The 13,259-nt window shown below is 44.7% G+C and overlaps 1 protein-coding gene across 8 annotated transcripts in view; it reads right to left on the bottom strand.

Moving 5' to 3' along the window:
* Positions 1 to 13,259, bottom strand: part of HERC1 (HECT and RLD domain containing E3 ubiquitin protein ligase family member 1) — a 1,817,725-nt gene that overhangs the window by 69,441 nt on the left and 1,735,025 nt on the right. For all 8 annotated transcript variants that reach the window (XM_085643727.1, XM_085643730.1, XM_085643731.1 and 5 more), the window contains 2 exons: positions 10,905 to 11,157; positions 5,099 to 5,251 (listed from right to left, as the gene is read on the bottom strand). In XM_085643727.1, coding sequence (XP_085499853.1) covers positions 5,099 to 5,251; positions 10,905 to 11,157 — 406 coding nt within the window. The remainder of the gene's footprint in view (positions 1 to 5,098; positions 5,252 to 10,904; positions 11,158 to 13,259) is intronic.

Genomic DNA, 13,259 nt, shown 5'->3' with positions numbered 1-13,259 from the left:
TACAGCGACAGGGCACTGACCCAGGCCGGCCACTGGTAGTACATCTGCAGCGGCAGAACTATGCCAGAACTGAAACAGACAAGGAAGGGAGACTGAAAGGAAACTCCTGGAAGATAAAAACAAGGCAGAAACCCAAAAAAAGGGAGCATCCACACTTGTAAATGAGTGCAACGGACAAACCACAGACTCCAACGGATAGGCCATAGAGCGATGCTAACCGGTGATCCGCATGAATGTGAAAAAGACCACAGTCAGTTGCGCAGGGCAACGCCCTTAGAAAAAGACTCCACAGGAGCCTACCAAGCCTTATGTGTAAGGGAGGCAGCTACACAGTAGCTAACAAATACCCCACATAGGGTAAGCCTCAACACCAGCCAGGGGCACCTCTTGAGCCGGGGATCATAGACAGAGGATCAACAGAACAGAAGCAGCCGATCAGCTGCAATAAAGGGAAGCAAAAACAGCGACAAGCTGTCAAGACCACCTGGGTATTACAGCATGAACCCAGGGCTCAGAACAACACTGCACATGGAAGTAACAGACCATAAAAGGATGTCAAAAACATGAAATTATGGCAGGCTAGACAGGAGGCGGTTTACTGCTGAGTCCGCGTGACTGTCAAAAAGGGATACGTCATCAAACGGCAAATCCTGTAAACTCTCCTGGATATTTTCAGGGAAACCACCATCGCGCAGCCAAGCATGGTGACGCAGAGCGACAGACCCGGCCATCGCCTGACCCACAGAGTCGGTAAAATCCATGGCCGATCTAATGGTAAACTGTGCCATGTCCCGGCCATGATGAAGGAGATGAGCCCCTCTGGAGATGAGGCCCCTCTGGAAGTGAGGGAAGAAGACCTTCTACCGAGTCCCAAAGAGCAAAAGTAGCCTGTGCAAACACGCAAGTGGTATTCAAAGCACAGATGCCCAAACTAGTGGACGCAAAAATATGATGACCACAGGTCTCCCACCAACGAGACTCCCTGGTGGGAGGCAGTAACGGGAGAGGAGAGGAAGGCTGCGTGGCGAAAGCCACCTGGACGACCCGGCCCGAGCCCTAGGATGAAGGGACAAGCAGACAGGGTCATCCGGAGCCGGCTGCTGTGCAATGGCCCGATCCACAGGGTCACCGGAGGAGGGCCGTGCCCATGCGCCAAGAAGGGTGTCATATAATGACCCACCAAAAGGCAGCAAGGGCTCCCCATCCACCGCACCCTTGTGGAGGATATGCAAAAATGGATCGGAAGACAAAGAGACCGAGGGGGGCTGCAAGTGTAAAAGAGTGGCAGCCTCTCGAACAGCAACACTAGCCTCTGTAGCCATTCTAGGGGGCGATAACAGATCAACTGTAAGGGATGGTTGAAGGCTAACTCGTCCAATGGAAAAGAGACACGCTGCAGGTGGATGAACAGGAGGCCACTGGCCAGGGGGCAGTGGAGCCAAAAGGCAAGGAGACACCCCTGGGTGTTCTGGGTCCTGCTCAAACCGAGGAAGAATTGGGGTCGGCACCAGCTCCGGCGTCAAGACGGCGTTGTATAGATGTCGACAATAAGCAGAGGCGACTCGGCCCCGCCTGGGACCGGCGTCGACTCACCCTCCACTGAGATATATGGAGAGGAAGGATGTTGACAAGGAGTCGATACCCGCGGTGCAGCCATCGCCGACATCGGCACAGGAAGCCGCAAAGAGCTATGTAGAGACATGGAAGATGGGCTCAATGTCTGACTGGGATGCCCGTCCGGGCCATGTCCCGACGTCGCAACAACTCCGGAATCGGAGTCGAGGGACTCAGCCGGCACTGAGGGCGAACCCGCCGGCTAAGATCTGACCTGAGTCCCTACCTCCACTGTGGGGCCCGACGGCGCACCAGGGAGAGAAGGTGACCCAAAAATGGATTGCAGAGTCTTAAAATAGGCTTCCATTTGGGTATGAGGCGCTCCATCACGCGGATAGGGTGGGTATAAGGGGGTCGACTCCTGGGGGTCGGCGTCCGGCAAAGACCGGGAGCCCCGTTGTCACGGTGAAGTGAGACGACGACCTCCGTGACTTGTGCTTCCGCTTAACTGCGTGAGGCGAATGACGTCCGCGAAAACGACTCCGCAATGGGACACGGACAGAAGCCCCTGCCCAAGATGGAGAGCGGGGCAGAGGGACATCAGGACAGCCAATAGCTTCATCCGGCGCTCCCGCAGGGACTTCGTCCTCATCTGCTGGCAGGCGTCGCACTCCTCGGAGTCGTGGTGTGCTCCTAAGCACCACATGCAGATTGCGTGCGGATCGGTCGCCGACATCTGCTGCGCACACATCTACCACGCCTTAAAGCCTGAAGGCGTCCAGAAGGCCTGGGCAGCAGTCCAGGCCAGAGGAACCACTTACTCCTGGATCCACGTAAGGAAACTGACGTCAGCGCGCCGGGAGGGACTTATATGGCTTCGCTGACGTCATGTCCACGGACGACGTAGGGCAGAGCCATGTGGCTCCGTCCCCCGGCGAGCAGAGGTGCTGCTGCAAACAAATTCCGGATCGGGTCTGACGCCTGGGGATATTCTAAGTTAAGGAATCTGTGGCTAGATGTCGCTATCAGATTTAAAGTTACCAATCTGATCTGCTGCAGGCTGTTCTCCCTACCCCATCCAGAGCTAACAGTGGTGATGGAAGCATATAATCGAGGTTGACGGGGGACGAATCAGAATGGTATGGTGGCGGCATGAGAAGATGAGAACTAGCAATGTTATCGGTGTCACTGTCCTCTGTCGCCACCATGTCACATTGTGCTACGAAAGAGCTCAATGGGCTGCTGCTCGGGTTGAGATGGTTTCTTCTGGCAGTAGGCCATACCCCAAGACTAACCACATAAATTTGGTACTGCTGATGGGAATATCTGCCCATGAAAAGGAAGTCCTAGTATCGGGCTGCAGCATGACTATCTTTGAACCACTCCAAAGCAGAATCCACCATGTCGCGAAACAGCTGGATTTATCAAAAGGCATATCATGAAAGATGCCTGCACATTACCGCAGAAACCTGTGGAGTGTATCCAGGCATGATGATGTATCACCACACCACCGACCATAGCACAGCCTACACAGTCTATGGTATCCAGCATGACCAGCCTGTATTTGAGCACATCCTGTTTGTCATGGACTGTTTTTCCAAAGGTATTGTACAACTCCAACTGGAGAGAGAGCAACATCTCACTCTCCAAATCCTAGAGGGCATTGGAGTATCTGCCCGAACAAGCAGACTACATTTAGAGGTCCCAGTGCTATACTTTTCACCCTTTTCAAAAATGCATCAATGTGTTTTCTCTATCAGGAGGCGCAGCAGGTAAGGCATTTCATTTACTTTGCTGGCTTAAGTCTTCACTACAAAACTTTCTGGTGTTGGAAGCTGAATCAACATGGCTAGATCACATGGGGCAGACCTGAAGAATCTAGTGATGTGACTTGGTGGTCCAGAGCAATATTTTGACCACGCTGCATTTAGAGCTTCCGTTAGTGCCTTAATGAAATGTAGCAAAGGCTCTGAAGGTAAATGCCCATGTTGCAAAATTTCGGTAAACAGATTAGCCTTAGCTTTTACAGTTGGCAACTGTAATTTCAACAAATCTGCTGCACTATTGCTACAACAGCAAAGGAGGAAGCTTTCCTTGATGGGGGGTAGCAGGAGGAGCCCAGGTCCATCTCTCGTGACACATCAACACCACTAGCAATTTATAAGTCTAAATACAGTGTCCATCGATATGCTTAGTGATGGGTCATCAAACTGTATGCTGTCTCATTAGTGCTGTCCTGTGGAACATTCTGCAGGTACTGTATGACCTCTTAGTGCAATACACAGTAGAGGCACTGTTGCAGAGCCCTCCAACACCGCCGGCTGGGTCTTATTAATCTCGTAAAGAGCCATTGATTGCTATGGCTCTAGATCCAATATCAAGATCGGATACAGATCCTGAAACAACTATAGGGCATACAAATCTAAGGAGAAAATGCTAAAGGAGTAATTAAACAACATGTTTTTTCAGTCTTTTTGAGCAGCACGTGGTTTCCAATCACTGTTTGCATTAGACAATTCAAACAAGCTTCTGGTTTCTTTTGAGGATGTATACGCAATTATAAACAGTAGATGTCCATTTTAATCTTTGTTATTTTAAATAGCATAAATAGGGGTCATATTAAAGACACGCATCAGCTGACACAGCAGACGCCACAGATCTACTTGAAGTACAAAGAGTAGTGACTATAGACAGCCAGAAAGTCCACTCACCATACATAAACAAGCATTTTAATCCACATTCTTTTTTTTTGTTATCATATTCAATTTGGTCTGTCGAAGAAGAGTTGTAGTGGATAGGACGTTGACTTTTTGGTCAGCATAAAGTACATGAGACCACAGTGTTCATAATTCAACAATGACCAGCAATGTTTACACAAACAGGTATCCTTGTTACAGGCCAAATCTAAATAAACACACCAAACAAATGACTCCTCTTGCAACCACCTTACCTCAATGGTCGATTAACTCAAGTGGAAGACTGTCTCAAGAGGAGTCGTTTTGGTTTCTAATAAATATGACATGTTTGACTTGTGTGTCAATTTGTGAGGCACCTTGTTCGATGTGTGTTTAGATTTAACCTGTAACAAGGATACCTTGAAGATGGTCTCATGTATTTTATGCTAACAACAAATACATACTAACTTTGCCAGTACTTGCTTTGACAAGATCTATAGAAATCAGCTTAAGCAGTCTGCAACCAGACCAAAAAAGTCAACATGGTGGACAGACCATCAACCTGACAGACTGGATATTTCGCCAGGCTTTTGGTGGAGTACCCTGTCTGACAAACTCCTAATCAGTCCCTTAGTATATTTGGATCCTTATAGCACGTGTAAGCATCTGTTAGCAGTAAAGGTTTTCTACAAACCATTCTTTGCACTGGATCTTACTATTCTGTACTAAGCTCTAAAGACCAAATTTGGCGGGTGGGTAGGTAATGGAGTTGGTGGCTGTAGTAAGTAAATTATATTGTGATTCTATATGAAGAAAAGTAGAGACACTTATTCAAGATATTAATTTAAAGGCAAAAGTATGCGTCTCACCTGCCGATCAATTTCATGAAGTCTGTATTCAATTGCTCTTTCCACATACTCTTTTCTGTTGGAAAAGGTGAGTGGAATACTGTTTCCACCAGGGATTATGGGAACCATTTTAGCATCAGCACTTTGGCCAACAAACGAATCAAGAGGAATCATCTGAAACAAAAACGTTAACATGAATTACAAAATGCACACAAAAACACTAAGCTATTTGCAAAAACTTGTTTCTGCGAGAGAAAGACAGAAAAAGTTATTTACGACCAGATGTTGTTCACTCGAATGAATATACATCTTCCAGTACATTGCTTAACTTAAGCCCTTTCTAAGTCCTCAGGCATGATCGAGAAGATTTAGGGAGAGGTTTAGCCAGCGGGCAGAGTGGCTGACTCCAGACCGCGGGGCTCATGGTTCGATCCCTGACGCCAACAGCCCAGTTCAGCATCATGTGACTCAGGGCAAAAGCTCACTTAATCTCCCTGATGGCCCACAGCTCCTGGATACCCATTGGGGTGATAAGCCACACTTTACAAATGTGGAATTATTGTTCTTATTATTTTATTTTAAAAAATTCTCCATCACCAGAGCCAAGAGGCACTCTTGAGGCGGCAACAGCAGGTAAGTATGTATTGTATAATGCTATGTTTTAAGTATTATTTTTACTTGCATGTGACCGTTCCATATTTAATGTTCTGGAAGCTGAAGGGAAGGAATCGGGGGGACGGAAGTTGCAGGCTAGTTCTCTATGAAGAGAGATGCTATTAGTTACATTTTCACAATTAACAAGTACCTTTGTTATCATGGTATCCGTCAGCATCCTTTTAGTGGCAATGAGCAGTTGAACCGACTCCCCGTTCACGGAGGACCAGGCCTAGCTGGCTACAAAGCCCCAGGCACAAGAAGCGTAGCAAAGGCACCAGATGACAGAGGTCACTGATGGCAATCCTTGGATTAGACTTGTTTGAGACAGCCCACATTGCTTAAATTGAAATCGTTGAGACCTGCTCATTGGTTCCTTTTGCACATGACCTTGAGTTCAGAGTCAGCAAGTGTGATCATACATCATCAGGCTTCCTGCTACACTGAGGAGAAGATTATGATGCTCAACTAAGAAACGACTTTTAGCAATGGCTACTTACTGACTGCTAAACATCAGAATGGTGACGTACACATCACACCTCCCACAAAGGTCTACACACTGATACATCACTATCATTCAACAATCAGGCATGACCAAAGTAGTAGAGAAGGAGACACATGGATCAATAGGAATACTTTCAGTTTATGCGGTGATATACACACCTCGCAAAGTGCAAAGATATTCCTGTCCGTGTCCAAACAATGGTGATACGCACATCTGGTACCTTTTTGAGACAATGTTAGGTAGTTATTGTTTTCACTGTTGTTACTTGTATCGACAAAAGTGTGTGGAGCTTCAGCGATTTGAGCACCATTAACCAGTATTCCATTCTGGTAACCTATACTAAGCTATCAGAGTGTCCTGGAATTTATGCTGTGAACAAAGACAAGAAATGATGTCATGGACGGAGTATTATCCTCCCTAGCATGTCTGCATTCACCAGGACAACCACCACAAGAATGGGAGAAATGGAAAGGAGGGTTTGTAACCTATATTGAGGATGCAGGAAGAGACATATTTACAGGTAAATACAAGATGGCTCTACTCGTACAGTTTTTTTTAGGTGCAGGAGGTGGAAAAATTTAAAGCATCTTCCCCCATTTGGGGTTGCTTGTATTCCTTTCACAAGGATGCTTTGCCTAGCAGATCTGAATTGACTGTTTCCATGAGGAGCAGGGTCAGTATTATTTGCCATAAGGCCTCGTCTAGTGCGGGACAGTAGTAAATATCCCCCCCATCACCTTTTTTGTGTGATATACAATGATGTACATGAGATTTGCTTGGATGTCCCCGGAAAACCCGCTGGAACATATCAGGTGTGTCGCTGTATAGACACCAAGGAGCACATTGACCTGGCCGTCAAATCCACAGGGTCTTGGCCAGAGACGAGAAGTTGCTTACCAGCATCCTACCCATCACAAACCATTTTTACAAAGAGATCATGTAAGAATAAGAACTACCATTTGGTCCATCTCCCACAGGGTAGGACAACAGACAGATGGCACTGGAAGAATAAAGAGCAGGACTGTCAGAAGAAGAGACCTTCTTGTCCATGACCACTATTTGCTTTAACACCTAATCAGGGAAGTACAGGGAAACACATTGGGGGTTGAACTTTAAAGAAGAGGAAGCCTTTGCAACCGAGCTCTTAGGGAAAGGGTGAACAAATAAGCACCTGGGGTCATTCAGGGCCGGATGATAGCAGTTGGTGTTATAAACCCCAATGTACCCCAATATAGGCCTAGGTAGTTAGATCTTTTACCTACATCTGTCCTACCATTGTTCTCCATAACGGGTCTGACGCAGATTTTTTACCTAGTTAGGTGCTACATGACTGTTGTGTGATTTTCTCCAAAAACTAGCCTCATGTATTACGCTTGAGGATTCTCAGTATCACAGCAGGATTACCATCTTCTGCATAATTACTGTGTATAAGGGTCACTTCTCTAGGTAGAACCCTTGAGGGTACCTTTCAGGTATATAAGCAATACATCTTCGCTGGGCAAACCAGAGGAGAAAGACTTCCATGCTGACACGCTGATGCGAGACGCTGAGGTTCCTGCACGCAGACACTCAAGCACGCAGTAGTCTGACATCCCTTGCGGGTTGTCCATCTCAAGACCACAAGGGGGTGCTTCGCTCTACCACATCAGGTAATGGGGTTGGCTCTATCCTAAGGGGATTCTTGGCTTTATACCTACATACATGCTCGGTACACTTGGGTACATCTACTTAGGATCGCATTGTAGGAATACGCATTTTTACTGTCATATATTCATATGCCTGCATATATTAATTGTTTTAGTACTATGGTAGAATTCTACCTTTTCTGTACTCTACTGGTGCTTATAACCGTATATATCTGTGTCTGTCTTATGGTTGTTGCAGCACACAGATTTTATACTAGAATGTGCCTGGTTCATTAAATGTTTATTGAAAAGGTCCCCACCGTTTATTCTGTGTATCTCTCATAGACAAAGTGAGCACCAGTGACTGAGCGAAAAGTACTTTACTGTTTCCACGATCACTGAGGGGCCAGAGTTGTCATGTTCAATAGTTGCCAGAAACCTTTCGCTCCTTTGGTAAGAGAGGTTCATAGTGGCACTCTGAGCTAGCTGGTTGGTCTACAGACGAACATATCCTTTGGGGGTGTCTGGAATCAGTATGAACACCAAGGCTGTCTAAACAGGCAGATCCTTTATAGATATGTAGGAACTACACGGCATTGGGAGACTGGCAGTTCACTACATGAGCAGAAGTCAGCTTGTCCTATGCGTTCAATGGCAAAAAGGGCTCAGAGGATAAAGGCAGATAGATTTCTGGATGGTGATTGGCCTTATTCTTCTTTAGAGAAACTCCAAAACCTCAATGCAGTCTATTTAGTCATATTATTTCCCCCATCAGCGTTAGGAGGAGGTAGAAGGCTGTACGTCTTACTAGCGATGACTCAAGATTATATACAATATTAGGCGCCAGAAAAGAAAATCACAATTAGATTAAAACATTTCATACATGCATGCAAAACGTTGAGCCTAAGGTAAAGGCCGATATAAAGGTGCATCATTGAAGTTAGTTTGAACCCAGCTTCTTTTCTTGCCCAAAATGGATTTGGGCAAATTTGATAATTCTGAGGTCAGATCTTATATCGGTGCCAACCTCGTTGCCTGGACAGGAACAATTGGTGAGGACTTCAGCATCAGTGGGATAGGATTGGGGGTGGTGTTTGGGGGTTACGAGGTGAGATGTGGGGGGCATCAGGGATGGAAGAAAGGCAGACAGACATACGACGGAATACAGTTTAAAGCCCTGCAGGTTTCTTGGAGCCTGAAGGCTTACCAGAGGAGGCCTATATATAGTCAGCGAAGCTTGAGTGAAAGCTGCAACTTGGGTGAGGGGGCAGTCTCAGGGGTCAAAAAAGCCAGCAGGAAGTTAGACCATTCTCTAAGCAGAGCAGAACTGAGCTGTGGGCCTATATCCTCTACAACGGGCGCAGGTTTCTAAGGTGATGGAGGAATGGTGGCATCACGGACTAGACGATCTTCCCCATGAACAGGAACAACACTGAAAGGAAGAATAATCTTTCTGGTGATGTTTTTTGTGTTTCATGCAGGTGGCCACCTCTTTTGATGGAGCTTGCTCCAAGGACTGAAACCTGGATTTGGAACCTGGAGTGTTAACAAGCTTGTTGCTTTTTTTGGGCTGAATTAAATGAACTAAGAAAAACATTAGTAAGCTTCAGATCTTAACCTAAGCATACGAAAAAACAGGAACATATGACATGATGTGGGTAATACTTTTGAGGGCTGTACAAGTCACATCCGGTGACAAGTTGCATAGACGATGTTAACTGTTTGGGTCAAAGTATGGCTGTTTAGCTTTTCCTTGGATGCCCTCAAATATTTCAACACACATCGTTTGAAAGTTTCCTAGTGCAAAAGCACAAATTGTCTTTAATGTTCCTTTGACTTTTGCAAAAGGTCCTTGACAACTGCTTCTATTGGTGGCAAAACAGAGATCAATGCTGGAAAAGCTGTGGTGGTAAGAAAAAACTCGAGAGCATTGAACAGTATGTCGAGCCATACATGCCAAACACCATCAACATAGCTTCCAGGAAGATAATATGGAAGAGTGTGGCACTTGCAAGGAACCTCAGCTACTCAGATGCACAAAATGCTTGGAAGATGATGATGATCTTGATGAAGATCTGTGGTGTTTACTCAATTTACTTATCGGAGGTTGAGGGGGTCAAGCCTGGCCTTGATGTCGCCCAAAATCTTGGGGTGAACTGGATGGCATATGAACCAGGCCTTGGAGTAGTAATTTAGGAGGATGGATCACATAGCCTATTTCTACTGTCACTATTATTTGATTACTACTTGTGGAGTTGGTCTGAAAAATCTCAAAAGGAAACTCCAAAAAACAAGCCAAGCTCCCCATCCTAGAACCTGTGGTTTGCAGAAAAGGCTACGGGTATATGGGCATTAAGGAGGCACTTTGTAGAGACATGTTGTAACACCTCTCACACTCTGCAGAGCGCAGTGATAAAGGTCATTTTGGAGCTACCAAGCGTTTTCTGTTGGATTTCCATTTTTCTGGATCCATTTTGATACTTGCAGATAACTGAAAATAGGAGGAAGAGAAGGGGAGAAGAAAATATTTGAAAGATCATATTCGACAAACAGGATCAACTGGGGAGAGAGTTGAAGAAAAAAAACATTTTCACTAGTATTAACCAGACACAGAGCATAACTACTAGTGAAAGTGATTATCAAGAAGAGGACGTAAAGAACTGAAGGAAGCTGATAGAATAATTGATTTGGATACTCAGCCCTGGTGAGACATATGGTGGACCTAATGGATGATAACTTACAGTGATGGGAGCACTGAATAATACTCAGAGTAAATGGGAATGAGAGAAGAGTAATTCTACTCTTTATGTGAGAGATACCGTGTCTGATTTTTTAGTAGGAGATCTATTTCAAATTATAGCAGTTTAAATCTTAAGGAGTGGCACTCTTACTGAATCAGTGAAAAAGAATACTAGTAAACAAAACCTTTGGATGTTAACAATCAGTCTTACCGCCCTCGTGATTTTGTTTTTAGCAATTCTTGCTAGAAAAAGAATATGGGCCAGACAGTAACACAACTAGTAATGCAGCGGATGAAATTTACCTCATGAAAGTTTTCTTCAGTTATTCCACTGTCTTCAATGTGAAGAATGCTGTTAAGGGTTTGCACATAGAGCAGATCCACCTCCTCTAGATCCTCCAAAGCTAGTGGGATGCAGCACAATTGTTTCCAAACCATTGGAGCCAAGTGAAGATCTAAAGGTTTCTTGGTACGAATAGCAACGCCCATCAGAATGCCTAAGAACTTGAACTGCATGAGATGTTCATCTAGACAGGCTGAAGGATTCAGAAGGAACCTAGAAACACAAGTACCAATTTCAGTTTGAAATCTGATAGTGGACATTGCAATAAAGCTGTGGGGGAACATGCATGGTTAGTGTTAATTTAAGTACGTTAATTATTTGATTTTTTTCATCCACAAACCTAGTGTTTCAACAGGTGTACAAATAATATACATGCTGTAGGAGCAGGGAACTGAACACAATCTAAAATGATAACCTCTGAGAGATGTGAACATCATGGAATCATAATAATGGAACATTAAAGTCATTTCATATATGTGAACACTGTGCTTTTCTGAAAAAGGTTCATGTCCCTTTCACTCAGGGTTAACTTGTCAGAGGGGTAGGAAGCTTGACCTAATTTAAGCAGCTTAAACAAAGTCCATATATTTAAAATGATACACACTAATTATTTATCACAATCCCTAATAGGTTCCACTTTGCTTTCAGCATATCGAACGTGTGGCACAGAAATCGAATTCTAAGCACGGCATGCAAGAGAAACAATTCACTATCGATCATAATGAAATGTCACAAGATTATTGAAGAGCAAAGACTCAGACACACATCTTGTATTTACAAGTTATTAAAGCAAAATCAGGCCAATGTAAAGCAAATAATTTAGATATCATGGAAAGAGGTTCTGGGAAAGCAGATGGATGATGAAGCAGAAGTTATTAGTAAGAAGGGCTAACGATACAGCAATGCATGTGTTTGAGGAGCTCATATTTAAAAAGCTACACCACATTTTTTATATTACAAACAAATAAGAGTGAAAAGTCACACCACTGTTGGGATAGCCAGTGGGGAGGTGGGTATGCTGCTGTATGTATTTTAGAGATGAACCCAGAAAAAAAAACACCTTTGGAAATTGGTAGCTGTTCTAAAGAAGACATCATAGACACTGTATTGCAAAAGTATTGCTGGCTCTTCTTGTGAGTGAAGAGATTTCCCTTGAATTACAGAAGGGGTACATTTATTGTGAAGCTACTCTTCTTGGGAAGAAGGTGATGACCATTTATTGGGGAAATTATAATTTTCTTTGATGTGTGCAAGGAAGCATCTCATTAGTATCTACTTTCTTTTGATAAGATTGCCAACATTATACTTGGAAATAGGACCAAGATAAAATAAAGTGGCCTGCCCTCCCCAAAAGGTAAACACAAGGAGATGATGGACGGAGCACAAAACTTTTCAGACACTCACCCCCAGTCACAGATCTGGGTTGAATCCATCATCGTTCTTTAGCTCACTTCGCCACCTCAGTGTGAGAAGTTGGCCTGATATATGATGTCACTAATTCTAGTGTACACCTTGTATCAGTCCAAACAACCCTTATGGTGATTGGTTGTAAAGTCAACCTTATAGACCAGCTATCCTAGTGGTAGCATGGACAAGAGCAGTCTTAGGCTAAACTCTGAATGGCATGTGAAGCCAGCTGTTATACCATTTGTAACCCCTTGAATACCAAATGAAAGGACACCACAACAGATATATATATAAAATAAAGTGTATTTATTCTAGTCAAACCCTCAGCACTCTTTATGAGATTCGAGGTAAGTACAACACAGTCTTATTCAAGCATACATTAAGTCACACAGGTAAGTAATACAGTTAGGCCCTAGGGGCCACGCAAACCATATACTAAGTAAGTGGTATAAGGACCACTGTCACGGAAATAAGATAGGCCTAGGCCTAGGGAATCGCTGGGGCTACACTATACTACCCAAGGTTAGGAAGTGGGAGGCCCACGGGATTCAGGTGCAGAGTGGAAACACTCACGCGTAATGCGTATAATCGATAGAAATAGTACAGTTCAGAAATAAGCAGGTTTAGGACACTTCTGGTATAGCTAGAAAGTCGAGACTCGGAAACTAGACCCTAGGATAGTCAATACCCTTGTGAGCACCGGAGTACCCAAGTTACCTAGCCCACGGGCTGCGGGTGCATAGGTGTGAACTTGCGTCGGGTTTCGTCGTGGACTTCTATGGATGCCTGAAGGAAAGTTGCTGACAGGCAGTCAGTGAAGAGTGTCCGGTGGATCCCAAGGATGGAATCAAGAAGGAAGGATACCTGCAAGCAGAAGGAACAGAGTCTGGGTCACTAGCCAGTGACCA

This window comes from Triturus cristatus, chromosome 3_1 (genome assembly GCF_964204655.1).
Source record: "Triturus cristatus chromosome 3_1, aTriCri1.1, whole genome shotgun sequence".
Classification (NCBI taxonomy): domain Eukaryota; kingdom Metazoa; phylum Chordata; class Amphibia; order Caudata; family Salamandridae; genus Triturus; species Triturus cristatus.
Note: the sequence above shows the minus strand (reverse complement) of the source record. Positions and strands in the feature narration are given on the sequence as shown.